The sequence below is a fragment of the Maniola jurtina genome, chromosome 9, assembly GCF_905333055.1.
Source record: "Maniola jurtina chromosome 9, ilManJurt1.1, whole genome shotgun sequence".
NCBI lineage: Eukaryota > Metazoa > Arthropoda > Insecta > Lepidoptera > Nymphalidae > Maniola > Maniola jurtina.
This window is the reverse complement of record NC_060037.1, coordinates 2227313-2250540: the sequence shown is the minus strand read 5'-3', so window position 1 is coordinate 2250540 and position 23228 is coordinate 2227313. Positions and strand designations below refer to the sequence as shown.

The 23228-nt window shown below is 37.6% G+C and overlaps 1 protein-coding gene across 1 annotated transcript in view; it reads left to right on the top strand.

Moving 5' to 3' along the window:
* Positions 1 to 23228, top strand: part of LOC123868337 (GTP-binding protein REM 1) — an 85378-nt gene that overhangs the window by 34363 nt on the left and 27787 nt on the right. Inside the window, exon 2 of the mRNA XM_045910816.1 lies at positions 18813 to 19025. Coding sequence (XP_045766772.1) covers positions 18813 to 19025 — 213 coding nt within the window. The remainder of the gene's footprint in view (positions 1 to 18812; positions 19026 to 23228) is intronic.

Sequence of the window (23228 nt, the reverse complement as noted above, 5' to 3'; positions counted from 1 at the left end):
AACAAACGAACCCGAACTGAACGTGCTTCCGAAAATAGCCGAAGTAACACGAAAACTTCCGAAAATAAACGAACGCACGCTCGCACGACCGACGCAATTCTTGACCCTATTTCAAAAATGTCTTAATTTCTTTAATAGCATTCGGTAACCATGCAATAATTATTTTAATAATATTATTATGCTGAAACTGAAATGTGAACTTAAAGAGAATAAGCTCCGATGGTTCGGGCACAAAATGCGAAGAAGTATTTTTTTTATTGGCTAGCCACAGCCAATAAAAAAAATACTTACTATCCTTACCAACCCACCAGGGAGAGGAAGACTAACAGCCACATGGTGGTCCAATGTCGTGAGCCCGTTAAAGCCCGTTAACGTTAGCGACGTTAACATCTCGTTAATAACAAGTAACAACCAGGACAGCCAAAGACGATCTTCTATTCAGAGAGCCTGGGGTTTGATCTAGCATTTCTAACTTACAGAGTTGGGATTTAAGGAGTCAAATATCACATGCTTTAGCGGTGAAGGAAAACATCGTATAGAATCTTGTATGCCTGAGAGTTCTCCATATTGTTTTCAAATGTGTGTTATCTGTGAATAAGTTATAATGTGAATATTATTGTAAATCGAAGAATTGAAAAAAGCAACCGCCGAGTTTCTTGCTGGTTCTTCTCGGTTGGAACGGCATTCCGAACAAGTGGTAAATTATTATTTGACGATTCAAAAGCACTTGTAAAAGTATATTTGAATAAAAATCTATTCTTTTTTTTCTATTTTAAAATTGACCAGTGTAGTGACCAAATCCTTCTCAATCTGAGAGGAGATCTGCTTCAGTTCTGGTCTGGCGATTACTTGATGATTATTATGATGGCGGAAGGAAATGGTTACAGGAAAATCAATCTTGTTAAATATGTAGGAAATACGCGTGGATTTTCTTTTGAGAAAATCCATGGGAACTCTTTAATTTTCCGGGATAAAAAGTAGCCTTTGTCACTTTCCAAGTTTTGAAACTCATTCAAAAAAATCATGTCGATCCGATGCTCCTTTACAGGGTGATTGCAAGACAAACCAATAAACCAACACTTTCGTATTTATAATATTAATAGGATGTGATGATCCAATGAACCAATTACATTTCCTCTATTTACCATGAAAGATTGAAGTGAAAACGGATTATTTATTATTTTATGAAAAAATAAAATTAAGATAAAATCTGATCCTTGCCACCCTACACTACTGATTCAGTACCGTGCGTGCGCGCAACGAAACCATACGATTTATTTCAATGCGAGTTTAATGCTGAAAACAGATGCCTACCCCTAATAAATCCTTTTTTACCGTTAGAATAGAAAAAAGATTTACCTCGTTGTTTTAGCCGCTAGCATATTAGATTGCGAATTTAACTGCAATCTGTCGATAACTTACTAGTCTGTCTGTCGTGTCTGTCAAGTACATCATTGAAATCAAAATCTATAGGGTACCTTCCGTAACTACGTAAAAATGAGTTGCAGTCAGCAAAAGTTTTAGTTCGGAATGACCCGTCCTGTATGAGTATTGAGTATCTACTACAATTAATACAATACATTGTTGGGTTACGGTTTCTAGGTTTCACGAAATCACATCCGAACAAGTTCGAAATGTACCGCAAATCCGCTTGGTTAGCAAAACTGAAGTAAATTCCGGAATCGGACAAACTCCGTCGTAATCCGGAAAATATTTGATCTGTCCGAAACCGCGGAGCTCGGACTACAACTGTGAGCGAGGTTTCCTGAACAAACAGTTTTATCAAGTACATACATGAGCACGACCGCTTCAACATTTATAAGAGGGTTGGAAAATGGTATTTAGAAAAGAAGGAATGTCACGTTTCTTTTGACTAGTGACCCGAACGTTTTCGATTTTAAAAGTGGTCTACTTTTAAGATCGAAAACGTTCTGTGTTTAAAAGTTCCGATAGAAAAATCAGTCAAGTGCGAGTCGGACTCACTCACGAAGGTTCCGTATCATTGTACAAGAAATAATATTTCGTAATTTTGGCGGCCAATTAGTTATTATTTCTTGTTATAGCGACAATAGAAATGCATACCTAATCAGTGAAAATTTCAACTCTCCTATTACGGCTCACGAGATATAGCCCACTGACAGACAGACGGATGGACAGGCGGACAGCGGAGGCTTAGTAATAGGATCCCTTTGGCACCTTTCAAATACGGAACCCGGAAAAAAGACATAATAATATCTTCTATTTTTCTTTCAATTACAGCTCTGTTACAGACGTATAATAGAGTAAGTAGTAAATAAAATAGTTATTTAATAAGAATGTCCCAAACATTTTTATCTTCATAATACATTATGCTGGACAAGTCGCAGCCTTTTTCTATCACAAAAGGCTATTTCCCTTCACTTTAACAGTTTCCTCTTTACTTATTGGGTAAAATCGATAACCTTTTTCCGTAACAAAATTTATTTCGTGTAAATAAAACCTTGTTTATTGATATAAAAAGGCTTTAGGTCAAAGAATATCGAAAATAATATACTTACTATTTTTTTTCCTTCCGTTTTTGGGTACGATTCCGTACCTCAAAAGGAAAAACGGAACCCTTATAGGATCATTCCGTTGTCTGTCTGTCCATCTGTAGTGCCTGTGAAAAAACCTATAGGTAATTACTTCCCGTTGACCTAGAATCATAAAATTTGGCAGGTAGGTAGATCTTATAGCACAAGTACAGGAATAAACTTGAAAACCGCGAATTTGTGGTTACATTACAAAAAAAATTAAAACGTATTTCAATTTTCAAAGTAAGATAACTATACTAAGTGGGGTATCATATGAAAGGGGTTTACGTATACATTCTAAAATAGATTTTTATTTATTTTTATGTATAATAGTTTTTAATAGTTTTTGATTTATCGTGCAAAATGTTGGAAAAATACCTGAGTACGGAACCCTCAGTGCGCGAGTCTAACTCACTTCACTCACTTCACTTCACACACGTCACTTAGCCGGTTTTTTGAATGCAAAACTTATTTCTGAGTCTCTCACATGACCGATTCAAGCATCTGGTAGATAGATATACGATATATTATAATAAGACCAACTTCGATATGCGAGTATGTAAGCTTTTTATGATCTCTTCATACCGATATCTATTGAGTTAAAGCAATTTGCGTTTATGCTGGCTTATATTTTATCCGACAGCTTTTATTCTGAGTGTGTTATTTACGCGTTTTAATGCTATAATCGATCTATGAAGCTCTTAAGATTAGTATTTCATAAAAATAGGATTAATGGGATTTTAGTTCTATTTACTTCTTTGAAGAACTAAAATGTTTTTTAAATTGATTATCATCTATATTTACTTGTTTATATCTATACATATAATAAAATTGTAGAAAAGTGGTGTCTGTACAATGGAAATATATAAAAAAAAAGTAGCAGGGGTTGTTATTATATCGATGCCGAACCCGAAATTGTAATTAATTTTTTTTTGTCTGTTTGTCTGTTTGTCTGTTTGTCTGTTTGTCTGTTTGTCTGTTTGTCTGTTTGTCTGTTTGTCTGTTTGTCTGTGTGTTTGTGCACGCTAATCTCAGAAACGGCTTATTCGATTTAGATACGGTTTTCACTAATATATTGTAGGAAGCTTCACTTAGGATTTAGTGTTTATTTCATGTCAATCGATTCATAAATAAAAAAGTTATGTCAATTTAAAGAATCACGGCGCCTCGCGCCTGAGCGTCCGTGGCTATATAAAGCGCGAAAAGTCACTATTCCACGCGAACGAAGTCGCGGGCACAGCTAGTCTATCATATAAACATAGCATACAACTCAGCAGAGTTCCTTCTCGGACTGAGAAGGGTTTAGGCCATAGAAAATCACATTGGTTAACTTCACACACATTTGAGAACACTATGGAGAAATCTTAGGCACAGTTCACGTCAGTTATGAAACTTATAACAAAACCTCGAGGCTTTGCTACACTGGCATACAATGTTGGCTATGAAACGACTAGGTATGTGATATGGGACGTCGTGGCAGCGCAGCGCGACAAAGAGATTTAAATAATTTTTAACCCCTGACCCAAAAAGAGGGGTGTTATAAGTTTTACGTGTGTATCTGTGTGTCTGTGTATCTGTATATCTGTCTGTGGAATCGTTGCTCCTAAACGAATGGACCGATTTTAATTTAGTTTTTTTTTGTTTGAAAGGTGGCTTGATCGAGAGTGTTCTTAGCTATAATCGAAAATAGGTTCAGTCGTTCGAAAGTTATCAGCTCTTTTCTAGTTTTCTTGAGTTTTTTTTTTGCTCAAATACCTAATATTTTACAGATATTTGAAAGCTCACACAATCGAACTCACTCTTCCATTAAGCTATCCCGGACTTTTGGCATCTGCGATACCTAATGGAAATCATAAAATGCCATCCAAACTACAAAATTACCTTTCAACATACTTATCAACGGTTTAAACTATACCAGCGTAACTGTTACACGTTCTCTTTTGTTATTAGATTATAAATGTAAACAATACTATGCAGGCGGGTATCGGATTTAGAAAACACTTGCAATTTCTCGAGAAAATTGTTACAATTGGCCCTCGTCCAACGCTATGAATTTACGTACTGAAAGCGCTAATATCAATAATATTCGCAATAAAACGACTTCTGAAATAACTGGGAGCCTTGCGACATTGACGTAATAATTGTAACGTAGAACTGTGCACATGTGCAGTCGGTTTTTCCCTCAGTATGGCAATACTTAATTATTTCATGGAATGTAATATATCAGAGAGGAATGGAGACGCATTATTAAGCGTACCACAGCACTGCAAAGGTAACGCATCCGCGGCACTTCTGGGGCTGCAAGTGTCCATGGGCGGCGGTAATCACTTAACATCAGGTGACCTGCTCGTTAGCTCGCTATTTTTAACCCCCGACCCAAAAAGAGACGTGCTATAAGTTTGACGTGTGTATCTGTGTATCTGTCTGTGGCATCGTAGCTCCTAAACTAATGAACCGATTTTAATTTAGTTTTTTTGTTTGAAAGGTGGCTTGATCGAGAGTGGTTATTAGCTTTAATTCAAGAAAATCGGTTCAGCCGTTTGAAAGTTATCAGCTCTTTTCTAATTACTGTAATCTTCACTTGTCGGGGGTGTTATGAATTTTTAATTTACACTTGTTGGGATAAAACGGTACCACAAAAGGGATGTATTATCGGGGTATAAAGAGTAGTAAGAGAAAGGCCCGCATGATAAATGTGGCAACTTAATAACAGCGGCCGTCGAGTTGTAGCTTGAATTACGTTGCCGACATAAGTACAACAGGATTTATTTCACTTGTGTTACGTTTTGGATTTACTTTGAGGCTATTGCCGTGAGCTGTGCTATTGTACCGATCGTCATTACGGTCCTTTTAACACGTAGCCTTGCATCAAATCAGTCTATCCGCATTCTGTCAATAAGTTACTAAGCAACGTTATTATGTCAAAAGATCGGCCAAGTGCAAGTCGGACTCGCGCACCGGGGTTCCGTACCTTCGAAAGATGCGTGTAATTATTTATTATCTCCAACTGCAAATACATGTTTGTTATGGCTTTAAAGTGATAAAATACTTTATAGTTTCGGATTTTCCCCTTAACTTGTGCTATAAGACATTGTTTCTAGCAAACGGGAAGTATCCTATAGGTTTTGATTTCTTTGATTTTTTTGAACTCTTTGATTTCCGGGTTATAAAGTAGCCCATCCAGCTCACTCTCCAGCGAGGTGATTTGCTAACTTAGTGTTTAACACTAAGTTGAAAGCCATTTAGATTATTTTTATATTGGTTGGTTATATATTGCTGTTTCATTGAGTGGCATTAAAACAAATTTGCGTAGAAAACCTTCCATGGATTAAAAATAAATGTCAAATGAGCTCGGTGGTTATCATTCAGTGTTAGTCGCTGAGTAAGCTAATCGGTAAGCTGGTATTTATACTCATGCAAAAATCAAGTCGAGGTTATTTCGTTTGCGAGATCAATTCGCTCTTAACCTTTTTTTTTTCTATCGAAAGCGCTGGGGAGCGCTAGGAAAACTTCCCTTAAAGGAAAAATAACCCCAAAAAGCATACATTATCGGGGTAAAAGATTACACAGTAGTAAAAGAAAGGCCCGCGTGATAAATGTAACAAAATGGCATCGAGTTTGTAGCTCGAATTACCTACGTTGACGGCATACATAAAACAAGATTTATTTCACTTATGTTACGGTTCGGATTATTGTAGTTTTATTTTTCCGATCATGATTAAGCTCGCTGTCGTAGCGGTGAGGTCTCAGATTCGATTTCTGGTAGAAAGGTTTGGAAATAATCCCTCCGCTGAATGGCAATGGACAACTTTAGACCAGGAAGCTTCCAGAGTACGGGTCGCAGCCTAATTCCTTGTCGGCGGCCAATGTCGCGCACCAAGCCTTTCGTCTCCTCACCAGACTGCATGAGATTGTTAAGACGATGTACCTATATCCTCGACCTCTATCAACTATGCATTTCTGACCGGTTTGACATTCTTCATATTGAATGAATGCATGAATATAAAAAAAATATTCATTCAACTATTCCTTCAATATTCAACAGAACCAATTCATATTCCACAGGTTCTTTGGAAGTTCGCGAGGTTATTATTCACATCCAGACTTCATAAGTTTTCCAATTTGAGTAGGTATACGTGATTAGCATCTCATAAGAAGATAGCTAGGTCTTGTTAGATTTTGTGGCTCTGAATTTGCCTGTTAAAATTATAATGAGATTTCGATGTAGTCTAGCGTATCTTCTCTCTGGGCTGGTTTCCGCACTTAAACGTTTCCGTCTGTTGTGCGTATCATTCGATAGGATTTTTTTTCAGGTGGCAGTTTCAACGGAACAATAATGAAATAAATATCAAATGTAATTTATTTAGGTACCTACCTACTCATTTATTTTATACTTTACTGCAACTACACTAAGTAAACCCATCGGCAAACATATAAGGATCTTATTCTAATAGCTGCAGCGTTCAAAGGCGGTCTTATCGCTAAAGCGATCTCCAACAACATTTGATGAAAGGAATCACGAAAGCGCGGGTTGGTGCAGAGCCAACCTATGCTACAAAACTAAAGGGTTCCTTATTTTACTGCGGTACTCTAAAACCGGATATATGAGTACTGAAGTGCTTCAACTAAATAGTAAATGGAGTGGATCGCAGCTGTCAACCGTTATCTGATATTGCTAACGCGTTTGTTTGAAGCCCGGAAACCCTTACGACTCTACGTAAACAGATAGTCTGATAGTGTAGGTACCTACTAGTATATCTAGTGAAACTGCTTTTAATATAGCTTCTGAGTTCTGACCCATTCAGTAATCTTTGAGAGATCAGCGCTCAAAATTGTAAACGAGTATAACCTGGGATACACAATCCAGCTAGGTAGTTTCATTTTCGAGTATGAGCTTAACAGGAGAATCTAACGCGGTTGGGCAGCGCTCGGGAAGCTTCGAGATGTTTCTCGTCGAAAATTCCTCGGTGCTTGAAGACCAAAGTCTTGCGTGAACAGTGCGAATAGCCAGTAATGACATATGGATCCGAAACATGGTATTCTATTATGGGCCTTATAAGAAAGTCCGAGTCACTCAGCGGGCAATGGTAAGAGCTATGCTTGGGTTTTCTCTACGTGATCAAATCAGAAATGAGGAGATCCGTAGTAACTGACATGATACAACGGTTCAACATACATATAAGGAATATCTTCGGAAATTAGTTCACGTTGTTTTGCATAACATTATGCTCGCTTATATCATACAGTTGTCGGATATTTCTATCTCACAGACAAGCTTAATCGGATGCTGTCAGTTACCCCGCAACTGAGATAAGATGCTGCATAATACCACAATACTATCTGAAGGCATGCTTTGAAAACGTTGTTACCAGATAAGGGCGAGCATTTTCAATAAATAAACAAGGAAATCAATTGACATTTCAATGCCTGTTCTAATGTTTTTCCTCGCAGGTGGTGATTTTTTGGTTTTCGTTACACAAATTACAAAATAAGGAAGTAGGAGCCTTTATAGTTTCATCCAGTCGTTTGTCTGTGTATCACACCTATTTTAAAAGTCAACTAAAACAGCTGTAATATTGAAATTTAATATTTTCAGGATGATAAACATTTAAGTACTATTGGCGTCACTCAGAAAAGCAGGTATTATTTAAATATTTTTATCGAATTATTGGAATGTCCTCTCAAACCAACACAAAAAACATCAGGTTCAATGTGTAGAGGTTATCCGAGAGTTTTAATCTAAACAAACTAATGCCAAAATAAATAATTTAATTAGATCGTGATTGCTATCACAACATCTAATTATTCAGTTCACAATCCAAATACCGAAAATATGCGATATCGCTCCGAATCTCGGAAGGAGACTGAACTACAACTTTCGAAACACCCGTATTTATGCAAGTTCAATCTTGTTGGCCTCCTAGCAACAGATTGTATGACATCGAATGAGCCAAATATCGATTTTATCAATCTACCTGCATTAGATAAATTAATAATTTTATATTACTTTTGACAACTCAAATCAATTTTTAAAAATAACCTTACAGTTCTTAGGTGAAATTTGCAAAAAAAAAAATCGTTTTGTTTAAAAAAAACCCGGTCAAGTGCTATTCGGATTGGCACTCGAAGGATTCCGTACAAAAAATAACAACTTTAAAAATTTTTTCATGTTTTCACGGTTTTCTGATTTTCTTCTTTATTGTGCTAAAAGACCTTTACCTACCAGCCAAATTTCATGGTTCTATGTCCACGTGAAGTACCCTATAGGTTTTCATTCCCTTTTCTGACAGACACGACAAGCAGACAGACAGACAACGAAGTGATCCTATAAGGGTTCCTTTTTCTCTAGAGATAAGGAATCCTAAAAATTACGTAATTCAAATAAAATCTACTAAAACACAAAACAATACTATAAACAAAGTCTCTTAAAGTTCTTAAAACTTGACTTCCACCAAATGTCTTTATCAACTTCACTAAAGTTTTTCAAACAATACCCTGCCTTGAACTGCTTGTCTTTATATTATTTTCTTGGTGGGCTCATAACATACTTGGGCAGCTTCCAACGGCCTGTACGGCCATAACCGCTGCAAATAGCCCCCATTACCATAGGTCACGCATTGTCATGTCTTCTCTGAGTGGTGTGAGTAGTTTTCAATGTATTTTTAACCCCCGACCCAAAAAGAGGGGAGTTATAAGTTTGACGTGTGTATCTGTGTATCTGTGTGTCTGTGTATCTGTGTATCTGTGTATCTGTGTATCTGTGTATCTGTGTATCTGTGTATCTGTGTATCTGTCTGTGGCATCGTAGCGCCTAAACGAATGAACCGATTTTAATTTACTTTTTTTTGTTTGAAAGGTGGGATCGAGAGTGTTCTTAGCTATAATCCAAAAAAATTGGTTCAGCCGTTTAAGAGTTATCAGCTCTTTTCTAGTTTTCTTGTAGAAAAGAAGGTTAGATAACCGTTAGGTTCATAATATTATGTCAATTGACAAATGTCAAGCTGTCAAGATGGACGTTGCCTTGATACATAATTATTTATTTGAAAATGATGTTTTGGAAAACTCAGATACTTTGTCGGGGGTGTTATAAATTTTTAATTTACACTTGTGTGTTTTTAACCCCCGACTCAAAAAGAGGGGTGTTATAAGTTTGACGTGTGTATCTGTGTATCTGTCTGTGGCATCGTAGCTCCTAAACAAATGAACTGAATTTTAATTTAGTTCTTTTTTTGTATGAAAGGTGGCTTAATCGAGAGTGTTCTTAGCTATAATCCAAGAAAATCAGTTCAGATGTTTAAAAGTTATCAGTTCTTTTCTAGTTACTTCATTTGTCGGGGGTGTCATAAATTTTTAATTTACACTTGCTAGACTAGCACTTGGGTGAAATAGCAAGTTTCATATGATGCAGCCTAAGATGGAGCGCGCTTGCCTAGATGATACCTGTTCACTCTTGACTTGAAGGTACCCATATCAAAATTGGAGGGGAAAACGGATGCTGGAAGGACGCTCTATATCCTAGCAGTGCGAATTAGAAACGAGGAGGCGAATCGCTTGGTACGTGTCGGTGGAATTTTGACTACGTACGGGCGCAGACCTTAGCGATGCCTTGGGCTACGAAGACCAGGCCAAAAAGCTCATGGGTACTCTCTGAAATATATCCTGTGGGACACCGATACACAGGCAAGCTTGATAAAGGGTAAGAAGCTGTTCCGGCAGGAAATACCTACCGTTTGAAATTCATTTTACTGAGATACAGTAAAATTAATGAGATGAGAGATGACTATCTGTGTATATAATGTAATTAAATGTTGTGAACAAAAAAGAAGAAGAAAAAAATACAATGAATACCTTTATTAAGTTTTCGTACCCAAAGGGTAAAAACGGAGTCCCATTAATGTCACTCTGCTGTGTGTCTGTCCGCCGGTCACAGGTCTCTAGCTCATATAGCGAGGCCCGACTTTTTTTATTTTACTTTCTCATATACTTACTCTTATGTCGATCATTGAGCTTTACTCTTATGATACTTTTTTCCATCGCACTCTGTCATTTTTTGCTAATTTCATTCCGAATTCGGGACCTTCTACATACCTACTTATAAGACCACAGACAGCGCTCACAAAGGTGCATGCTGCTATGAAAATAGTGTAGCAACAACTCTAAATAAAACCGCAAAGTTTTTAGCTACGTCACAACATATAACCACGCTCCACGCATATCACTGGGTAATGGATAAACAGATTTACCCGAGTGCTCAGATCAAAGCAATCAGAAATGTATCTGCCTTCTGACGTAACACTTTTAACGATAGAGCGAAAAGATTCGTCGGTAACAGAATCCATACTAATATTATAAATGCGAAAGTGTGTCTGTCTGTCTGTCTGCTACCTTTTCACGGCCCAAAAGTTTAACCGATTCTGACGAAATTTGTTACAGAGTTAGCTTATATCCCGGGGACGGACATAGGCTACTTTTTATCCCGAAAAATGAAAGAGTTCCCACGGGATTCCTAAAGACCCATCCGCTCAACCGATTTGTATGAAAGGTACCGAGGTAGCTTGCGTCCATATTATTGACATAGACAACTTTTTATCCCGGAAAACCAAACAGTTCCCACGGGATCTTCAAAAACCTATATCCACGCGGACGAAGTCGCGGGCATCCTCTAGTACTAATAATATATCGTTTGGGTACCCGAAGGGTGCCAACGGGACCCTATTACTAAGCCTCCGCTATCCGTCCATCCGTCCGTCTGTCTGACAGTAGGCTATACGTAAATAGGTGTATAGGCAGTTAGGTGAGAGTTGAAATTACACTCTGTGAAAATTTCCCACAACAAACTACGTTTTTTCCGAGTTATTTTCCGAACACGATTCCATTCCATAACACAACAGTCGCACAATAGCCCAAATATGTTTAGTTTATCTTTGACGTTTGTTTTACGTAAACACGCGAGAAACAATTCATTCTATAGGCCGCCCATTATGATATGTTAGCACTGGATATTAGAGAACATGCACATATTTGCTTAACCCAAAGAAATAGGAGAGGAGGAAATGAGCAATCACTGACTAAAGTTCAATCTTAAACCATATTGAGTAAAAAAAGTTGATGTAGTTTTTAGGGTTCCGTTCCTCAAAAGAAAAAAGGAACCCTTATAAGATCAATTCGTTGTCTGTATATTTGTCTCTCAAGAAACTTATAGGGTACTTCCCGTTGACCTAGTATCATAAAAATTAGGTAGGTAGGTTTTACAGCACACGTAAGGGGAAAAATCTGGAAACCGTGAATTTGTGGTTATATACCAAAATGTGTTCATGAACAAATAATTAGTATTTTCAACTTTCAAAGTAAGATTAATATACCAAGTGGGGTATCATAATATGAAAGGACTTTACCTGCAACAGATTTTTATGCATTTTTGATTTATCGTGCAAAATGTCGAAAAAATTCGACTGTAGTACGGAACCCTCAGTGCGCGAGTCTGACTCGTACTTAGCCGATTTTATTTATAATGGATATCACTCACGATAGTTTTAAAGCTTTAATGCATGTACCTGTTCAACAGAAAGTTTGCATACGTTACAGACTGTTTGTCTTGATGGCTTTGGATTTAGCACGAGCTCGGGACGGTTATGGCGGGGAGTAAACACGGATTGACGTCATAGGTTTAAATGCATACACGAGTGATTCATGTGCGAACTGAGAGGTGTGTCTGATGCGTCGGTATATGGCCGAAATAAAGTTTATATTTATCAGGATTCTGGATACATTTGCTGAGCGCGTGATGGGGGTAAACAGAATAACCCATCTAACCCATGTAGCGTCCTGGTGTAATCAATACCCTGGCGGCCTCTAGCAAGTCTAGTGCGATCAAAATGAAATAATTTGATCATGCACAATTACCTATATTTCAATTCTACAGTGATCGGAAATTGAAAAAAAAATTAAATTCAAAATTCTTTATTTATTTACTAGCGACCCGCCCCAGCTTCGCACGCAAAGGTATGTGTATGTGAAGTCTCGCCAATCCGCACTTGGCCAGCTGCTGACTATGTCCTCAAGCGAACCTATTTCTAGTTCTTATTTATACATACTAATATTATAAATGCGAAAGTGTGTCTGTCTACATCCGTTTAACCAATTTATATGAAATTTAATACCATGATAGCTTGCATTCCGGAAATTGACATAGGCGGCTACTTTTTATTCTGGAAAATCAAAGAATTCCCAAGGGATTTTTGGGAAACATAAATCCACGCCGACGAAGTCGCAGGCATCATCTAGTTTCTATTATATTAAGTATGCGTAATTTTATATACTTTTGTGAAATCAAAGGGGTCAGGGATTGTACGTATCCAATAGCGGAAACTCCACTTGCCTTTCATTAATGTGAATCAACTCATTTTAAAAAAAGGTGATATTTTAGTTTGTCTAAAAATTAGGAACATTTCTTTATAACTCAGCCCGCGGCGAAAGGCGCTGAATCGACAAAAAGACTGACTGAATTCTACACTCAATAAAGCACATCTGCTAGTTATTTGATCGCACTTAATAAAATTCCGGCTACTAATAGGGTTGTCACTGTCAAAAAATTAAAACTTGTATGAAACCCATGAAATGAATGATGAAGTGTGTGAGTGCGTTCATTTGTCCTTCGATCACGTCACAAAGAGAAACGGATCGACATGATTTTTTGCATAGGTATTATTACAGACTTGGAAAATAACATAGGCTACTTTTTATCCTAGAAAATCCAAAAAAGAGTTCTCACGGTATTAAAAAAAACCGGCAAGTCCGATGGTTCCGTACTACAGTCGCATTTTTTTCCACATTTTGTATGATAAATTAAAAATTACTATGCACAAAAATAAATAAAAATCTGTTTTAGAATGTACACTGTACAGGTAAAAAGCTCTTTCATAAATGAGACCCATACCTCACTTGGTGTAGTAATCTTACTTATTTGTTCATAACCAGATTTTTTTTATGTAACCACCAATTCACGGTTTTCTGATTTTTCTCCTTATGTGCTATGTGTGCTATAAGATCTAGCTTTCTGTCAAATTTCATGACTCTAGACCAACGGGATGTACCCTATAGGTTTTTTTGACAGACACGACAGACGGACAGACATACAACAAACTGTTCCTATAAGGGTTCCTTTTTTCCTTTTGAAGTACGGAACTCTAAAAATGAAGTCCACGCGGACAAAGCCCCGGCGCGCATCAAATAAGTTTTTTTAGAGCAAATGCAGAAGTACGTGGTCTGATATTAATTGATTAAGTACCTACCATCGCCCCCATAAATAACGGTGGTCGTCCCTACTGTAGTACCAGAGGAACTGCTTGCGCGTTGCCGGCTTATCAACTTCCGGGAAATTTTTCAGTGCTTTTTCATTTCCGGGATTTTCCACTTTAATTTCCGGGACTTTAACTTAATTTTGAGCTCATTTCGATTTAATGTTAACACATTTTTTAATAATATAAAATAATATGAAGTCTGTCTGGAAAATAGTCTGCCAATCAGCTTTTGGCTAGCAACACTAGCGTGGTTGCACAATCAGCCCAAACTGTTCTCAATCTGAGAGGAGAACCGTTCTCGGTAGTGGGCTGGCGATGGAATGAGATGACAATGATGATGATGATGATGATGGGTGTGAAATCTAAAGAAAGTCTAAAGCAGCAACGCTTCTTATTTTTCTTTATTCTTTAACTAGCGAACCGCCCCGGCTTCGCACGGGTGCTTGAAAATAAAATATAGCCTATGTCAGGAAGAATGTAGTGTGTACTCGATTGGTCCAAATTTCATGATTCGAAGTCAACGGGAAGTACCCTATTTTATTCTATGGAAAAGTGGTTATAATGGCTAAAATATAAATGTTTGGTTTATACTATCGCGGACTTTTTTGTAGGCATTATTGAGTTCTACAACTTTTCTATAGAAGTCAACCATACATCTCTAACCATTTAGGCAGCGTTCGCGAGAATCGTTAACGTACGGCAGTTTTTTCGACGCCTTACTCCACAATTTTCACTACCACGAAAAATCCTATCTATTTTCCGGGATAAAATATAGCCTATACGGATTCGGTAGAATCCCTCTAAGTAATGGTAAAAGAAATTTTGAAATCAGTCCAGTAGTTTTTGAGCCTATTCAATACAAACATACAAAAATACAAAAATACAAAGGTTTCCTCTTTATAATATTAGTATAGACTAGCGACCCGCTCCGGCTTGCACGGGTTGCTACAATTACAATTTTCGCAGGGATTCCTAACTTTTTATAAACAAAATATAGATTATGTTACTCAGAAATAACGTAGCTTTCTACAGACGTGAAAGAATTTTCAAAATCGGTTCTGTAGTTCCAAAGATTTCCCCCTACAAACAAACTTACAAACTTTAAATAGATATTAATATGGATTGCTATTCCCGTCATTGAATCCGCGTGGATTGAGGTTTTTAAATCACTAGACGATTCAAACTTGTAAAAGTTCATTTGAATAAAACCATTCTATTTCTTTTTCAATATCTTACACATCCCGTATACATACGGCCTACAGATTTTTCAAAGTCGGGATGTCCCGATAAAATCCCGGATGGCTGGCATCCTTAGCTCGGAAGCCCAATGAACCTCATTTCAATCTTACGTCAATGCATCCCGTCATAGCTTGTCTGTTTCTACAGCTTTCTAAGAATAGATCGTAAGTGGGCAAAGAGATTTCGATGAGCTCACGGGCCTGCGTGAAATGATACAGGTTCGATTTCTGGTTGTGTTACTTTTATGTATGATCGCGTAATCTATCTTAGTATATAAAATATAAAAAGTATTTCTGCCTAAGTTTATCACATGTGCCCCAAACTAATTTGTGAGAATAGTCGATAGTAGAATTAATTTCTTAAACTGAAGATTTTTATATAAACTTGTGAGGATGATACTGCCATTGTCGCAATTAAAATACCATAAGCCTACGTTGTCGTATTAGTTTACAAATTGCGGAAAACCAAATTAAATTTGAATTTGGAACTCATAACTCTAGAACATTGGTTGTACTGGGCGGCTTTTTTGGCAATTACCACCAAAAACCTGTCCAAAATGACGCCGCGACATATTACACGGAAATGATCATCATTGTAGAGTCACAAATGACTAGTCCGTGATTAGATCGTGTTTTTCCACGTATGAGAGACAAACACAAATTATTGTCACATGTCCAATATGTTTCCATCGTATACATTCATCCCGGTTTAAGCGGCGATAGCCTAGTCATTAAAACCGGTCTTCTTTTCGGTTGTCCGAGGTTGAAGTCTGTCTGTCTGTCTGTCCGTCCGTTCGTCCGTCCGTCTGTCATGAAAACCTATAGAGTACATCTCATTGACCGAGAATTACGGACTTTGGTAGGTAGGTGGGTCTTATAGCACAAGTAAAGGAGTAACTCCGAAAACAAAGAATTTGTGGTGTGTCTACGAAAAATTAATTTATTAAATGACGTCATATTATAGATGGCGCTGTTCTCATTAACTTGTTCACTTTGCACATAAAAATATTAAAACTCGACTCGCATATGAAGAGTTCCGTACGATGGTACGGAACCCTTCATATGCGAGTCCGTCTCGCACTTGACCAGTTTTTTGCCAATCAAGTAGAGATGAATCATTGCACTTTGTCAAACGATTCGTCAACATTTGGATGGGTGATGGTGCAACTTGACACGTATGTCAGGTTTATTGTTGTGAAACGGTGGCGATGACGTCCTTGCGCCGTTAAACGAGTGCGCACGCGCAACCCGGCGCCGAGCTCTAGGGTTAACACTGCTGCTTGTGTTTATGTTAGCACTATAGATAATTGGGAGTTTGGGGGTTCCATCTTCCGACATCTCTAACTTTTCAGAGTTATACACTTTCGTACATGTTTACTACACAATGTACGTGTTTAAATCAATTAAATATCACTTACTTTAACGAAGTAAGATACATTATAAATAATTTATTATTATGTAGCATGCGGCCTTTTCTCATGCCTCAAGGCCATGTTTGATCTAGCATAAAACAGCCATTAGAGATATTAGTGTAAACTCTCAATTTCTGTATTCTGTTTTTAACCCCCGACCCCAAAAGAGGGGTGTTATAAGTTTGACGTGTGTATCTGTGTATCTGTCTGTGGCATCGTAGCTCCTAAACGAATGAACCGATTTTAATTCAGTTTTTTTGTTTGAAAGGTGGCTTGATCGAGAGTGTTCATAGCTATAATCGAGGAAAATCGGTTCATCCGTTTGAAAGTTATCAGCTCTTTTCTAGTTTTATTACAGAGGTTTTTGTGTCGGGGGTTTTTTAAATTTTGAGTTATTTCTCAACTGTTGAGGAAATTTATAATAAGAGTCTTGTTAGGGTTCTTGCTTCACTTACAACTTTGTAATGTAAAGAGTTAGCTAGACTGGGCCGAGTCAGGTAGTTTTATGTATTGCCCTATTGCATGCCTCAAGTCATTATGTTGGAGTATAACAGCCTTAAGCTAACTAACAAATGTAACTCTCAATTTCTGTGTTCTGTTTTTTTCAACCGTTGGAGAAATTTATAATTAAGATCTTGTTAGTGTTCTGCTTTGCTTTCGTCTTGCATCGTGCCTCTAACCACATCAGTTGCAAGTTAAAGCTAACGTTTAAATTATTCGTACAACTCTGCAATTTAACCTTTGCAAGGCACCTTTGCTAGGCTGAGTTAGCAAGGCTGGGGCGAGTAACGTAGTTTTATGTATTGCCCTATTATATGCCTCAAGGCATTATGTTGCTTTGGCGTAAAACAGTCTTTAGCTAACTAACAAATGTAACTCTCTATTCCTGTCTTCTGTTGGAGAAATTTATAATTAGGGTCTTGTTAGTGTTTTACTTTGCTTTCGTCTTGCATCGTGGCTCTAACCACTTTAGTTAAGAGTTAAAATAAAACTAACATTTAAGCTATTCGTACAACTCTGCAATGTAACCCTTGCAATTAGCTTTCCCGTGCCATAAAACGTTAATTGGAAATACTCAAGCATTAATTGAAATAAAGCCTGTCACACACATAAAGCGCGGCGATGGCGACGCGCAACGTCATCTACGTGGCACGATACGTGTAGAATTTACTAATCGTAATCCATATTAATATTATTAAAGTCTGTCTATCTGTCTACTAGTTTTGACGGCCCATACGTTTAACTGATTTTTATGAAATTTGCTTAAATCTGATCAGTTTGCACATAGATCAATAATAATAATTTAATGGATGACTGGCGCTTCCCAACTACATACTCTCTTCTCGTTGCTCGCCAACTCGTTTCTAGTTTATGGCTCAAATCCGTACAAGTTTAAAACTAGACATTTACGAAAATCTGGCAAACTTTGGTTGCCTAATATTCAAATGAGAATGAAGTATGTTTCTATGGATGAAGCGAGTGACGAGAATCTTCTGTTAAACTCATTGCAAAGTAAGCGTACGTAGCATCTACATTATTCAGTCTCACTGAAACCTGCACTTTACATAATTATATGAAAAGTTAAGTTTTACATCGCTCTAAAAGGACTTTCAGGGGAAACCCTTGAAAGTCCTTTTGGAGCGGTATAAAACTGCTACTGTGTATTGCAGAGAACACATTTAACAACTTCAAAGGTCAAGAGGGAGTTCAAAATGTCAACACATTGCTGGATTCAACGTAAACTTTCTTTTTACGACGGGAATTTTCGCAAAAGTTTGTATTAAATGGTAAAATTGTGAAACAGCGTTAATTACATGGAGATAAATTAGTTTTTAGGTAGTTAAATAATAGGTATTAAATAAAAAAAACGATGACAGCCAAGTGGCTAACCCACAACATTTCGGGATTACCTATGTGCATTTTGAGCAATTAGATATGTTTTGCTCTATCGACGAAGGAAAACATTACAAGGAAATCTGATTACTTTCAGGGAGTTCTCCATTATGTTCTCAAAAATTGTGAAGTCTGCTAATCTGGAAAAAAGGCTCGTGTTAGTACCAAGTTGACCACAAATGGATTGAAATGTTGACATAAACTTGGTAGAAGTATATTCTCTATTCAAGACAAGAGTGAATAGGCATTTTCTAGGCAATCGCGCTCCATCATATGCTGCATCATTACTTGCCAGCAGGTCTGATTGAAAAGCCAAGCTCTAAACTATACATTTAATAAATAATCCCTCAAAAGTAACAGGCATGAATAACAAAACAAAGTATGCCTTAAAATCTAATATCTCTTTTCTTTCACCAGGTATCGTCAACCGGGGAGATTCCTTCCGCCGGCGGAGATCCCGATCAGGAAGTCTGGCCCCAGCATCCCCCGCGCAATCTGCCCCTGAGTCACAAGAGCGCAAACCTGTGGCGTGTCACAGAGTGGCCATGGTCGGAGCGCAGGGCGTCGGCAAGACCGCACTCATCAGTCAGTTCCAGACCAGCGAGTGTATCAACGCTTATGACAGACAAAGTAAGCCACCACTTTAACTTTAGATAAGACATACTTAAAATTTACAAGCAAAGAGGGATATATAAGCTAGTCAGAAAATATTTTAAGATTAGAGAGTAAGATTTTGGTGTAACTAACGAAACGACATAGTCACTAAGTAACTAAGCTTTTTAATAAAGAGGCAAAAGAGCACAGCTTTCCTACTCTGAGCTCCTGCATTTCTTGTACAAACTGCCTTTCACAAGCGTGTGACTTGTCACAGAGTGACCGTGGTCGGAGCGCAGGGCGTTGGTAAAACTGCACTGATCAGTCAGTTCCAGACCAGCGAGTGTATCAACGCTTATGACAGTCAAAGTAAATCACCATTTTAATTTCAGGGGGGGCATTTCTTATACCAGCGATGTCTATCAGTTGAAACGAAGAAAACTTAACTTTTTGTCCCCAACTCCTTTGTGCTCAAAAACTTTTTAACCTTCACCTTTCTACTATCGTATCGCAAGACATCGTCAAAGTACATCTATAAGTAGTTCGTAGTTTTACGACAAAGCGATTTGCTATCTCGTTTCTAATTCGAACGCGCTCTAGGACATGGACTGCCCTCCCGGCTTCACATAGAGAATTTCAGAGACATAAATGCCTACAAACAAAAGTTGGATTCACTAATTTTGTGGCACTGAAACCCCGCAAGAATAATAATTGCAACTCACTGAGTGATTTCAAAGTTACTGATACAGTGAGTTTTGTCGTATCCACCTTACAGATTCTCTCAAAACTTTTACGTGTCAAACTCTTGTCTTCACGCTTTAGAAATCCGATCTTTGTCGCTTCGAACAAACTTTGTCTCTACAAGGTTATTATGTTTTGTCCTTGTTTTATAGATGAGAAACTACGTAAAGTATCTATGAACAATACTGTTCGAACTTTTTACGATAATAATGACGACGTAGCAGTCAACAAAATTTTCCAATTTTCCCGAGTGAGTAAACACCTAACCTTTCTCATTAATAACTCCATATTTTGCCACGACAGTAAAGTGAGGTAGCTATACTGCTGCTTCGAAGAACAAAAAAAAACCAGGCAAGTGCGAGTTGTACCAAGCACAATCAGTGTGTCACAAGCACAAGTAACTCCTTTCCGCGAACCTAAAATCAATAAAATTATGTTTGGGTGGTAACAAATTTTTGTAACTCTGCTGTTTCAGTTTCATAACGTGCATTGAAAGACCTCAAGGTCCTAATTCGGGAGATATACAGGGTTCGATCCTCTAACTTTTCGGAATTACCTGAGTATGTGCGTATTAAACATTTGAATATTACTTGCTTTAGCGATGTAGTAAACCATAGTGAGGAAACCTGCATGCCTGAAGAGAATTCCCCATAGTATTTTCAGAGGTGTGTGAAGTCTGCCAGTAAACATTTGATATAATAGAGATAAAATTATCGATAATAATTCATTTAGTTAGTTTGTTACTACCTTGGTTACTACATAATATTTTTGACGTTTTTTTTGGCCAAAGTGCTTAAATATGGCCTAAGCTTCCCATTTTGAGAGAAGACCCGTGCTTACTAGTGGGCTGATGATGTGATTGTGATGTTCTGAACGCCTCTAAACGGATGGACGGACTGCACGAAACTAAAAGGTTTCCTTTTCTCATTACGGAACTCTAAAACTAGAGTACATAATAAACTGTAGCGCTAGTTTTCCAGCTCAATAGCGATAATGTTGTTTTGGTAGAAACTTGCTCGAGTATAAAAAGGAAAACTAAGAGGTTCTTTTGTGCTTCCCACGTCGCGTCGCCGGAATAATTAACCTCCTTGCGATGCTCGGTACAATTACTGCAATACAGTGCTGTGTTTACCCACTTACTTTTTTAACCCCCGACCCAAAAAGAGGGGTGTTATAAGTTTGACGTGTGTATCTGTGTATCTGTGTGTCTGTGTATCTGTGTATCTGTGTATCTGTGTATCTGTGTATCTGTGTCTCTGTGTATCTGTGTATCTGTCTGTGGCATCGTAGCGCCTAAACGAATGAACCGATTTTAATTTACTTTTTTTTGTTTGAAAGGTGGCTTGATCGAGAGTGTTCTTAGCTATAATCCAAAAAAATTGGTTCAGCCGTTTAAAAGTTATCAGCTATTTTCTAGTTTTCTTGTAGAAAAGAAGGTTAGATAACCCTTAGGTTCATAATATTCAAGTGTCAATTGACAAATGTCAAGCTGTCAAGATGGACGTTGCCTAGATATACATAATTATTTATTTGAAAATGATTTGTCGGGGGTGTTGAAAATTTTTAATTTACTTTGTATTTGCTTTGCTTGTTTGCTTTGCGTGAAATGAATAAGGGTTTCCCAAATTAAGACATCGTTTGCATTTGATTTGCTCGGAAGCGTAAAAATCTTTAGCTTCGTATGCCTAGGTACATTTCAAAAATCAAAATATATTTCTTATACTACGTCTGTACCCGGTTCGAAATGCAGATTCTATTGAGAAGAGCCTCGTCGCGTCGTCGGAGTAATTAAGCTCTTTGCGATGCTCGGTATAATTACTGCCATATACCCAGTAAATTTTATATATTTACTTGTTTGCTCAAGTGAAAATGAAACTTGTATAAGGTTTTCTCAAGTTAAGACAACGTTTTTATTTATTTATTTATTTATTGAGTTTGCTTTGAATTTGCACATAAGCGTAAAAATCTAAAGCTTCGTACAAATATTTTATTTTGACGATGTCCCTGGCAGTGGTTAACGCTGTGGTACAATAAGTAGGAGGTCCCGGGATCGATTCTTGCCAAGGGCAATTTGAGAAACCATAATTTCTAAACTGTCTCTGGTCCTATTTAGTGAGAAGTTTCAGCAGTTACTAAGTAGTTACCAGTTATCACCCCACTGGCAAAGCGGTGCCGCCAAGCGATTTAGCGTCCCGTACGATACCAAAATATAGCAGGGGTGTGAGTTTAATGAAACTGCCACACCCTTTCCAAGTTAGCCCTCTTTCATCTTAGACTGCATCATCACTTACCATCAGGTGAAAACGTAGTCAAGGGCTAACTTGCATCAGAATCAAAAAATAAATGCCATACATGCCCATTATTAAGGCATTGATTACTTAATTAGGGACTTATTACATCTACTATCTTATTACATCTACTAGGTAGGTACTAGTCTGTACTTATTTACTTTTTTTTAATCTAAGTATCTAACATTGTTTTTGGAAGAACAAAGTACATGGCAACATAGATAAAATTTGTTACTATACATAACCTAGACCTTTGCAAATGTATCAATTAATTATTCCGAAATACAAATGTCAAACGATACCCAAGTTTCCATGTAATTCCCAATGTAACATTTCAATTGAATAGACATTTATTGAGACAACAATTTATGCGAGGTTTTGGATGCGATCTTTATTACTTTAGATCGATTCTGGCCAGCAATTCGTTTACGTTTGTTTAATCTTGAGAAATAAAACACCAGTGTTTAGAATTTAACGTATATTCACGAGGTGATGAGCAGTATCAAATCTTATAAAACATCATCCCAACGAAGCGGGAACTTCAGCCGCGCGGCGGTCGTCTCCCACGATATAATGGCGCCATGCACATCTACGCCACCACTTCAGATTTGCAATCGTGGATGCTATTGTATTGCATCCCACATCCCGCATTCATGAACACAGGTGTGTGTACTCCTGAAAATATAAAATGTATAAGAGGAAAAGCTGACTGACTGACTGACTGATCTATCAATGCACAACTCAAACAACTGGACTGATCGGGCTGGAACTTGCATGCAGATAGCTATTATGACGCAGACATCCGCTAAGAAAGGATTTTTGAAATTTCAATCCCTAAAAGAGTTTTGTGTAGTCCTCGCTGATGAAGTCGCGGGCATTAGCTAGTCTATACTAATATTATAAAGAGGAAACCTTTGTATTTTTGTATGTTTGTATTGAATAGGCTCAAAAACTACTGGACCGATTTCAAAATTTCTTTTACCATTACTTAGAGGGATTCTTCCGAATCCGTATAGGCTATATTTTACCCCGGAACACCCGTGCGAAGCCGGGGCGGGTCGCTAGTAAGTAATATAGTATTAAAACATAATTTTGTAATAGTACAGAATCCCTCTAAGTATACTGGCACTTGTTCGTCTTGTTTTACGCAGAGCCGCGCTATTTGCGCCGAATAATGCCTATGTAATATAATATTATATGCCAAAGCTAC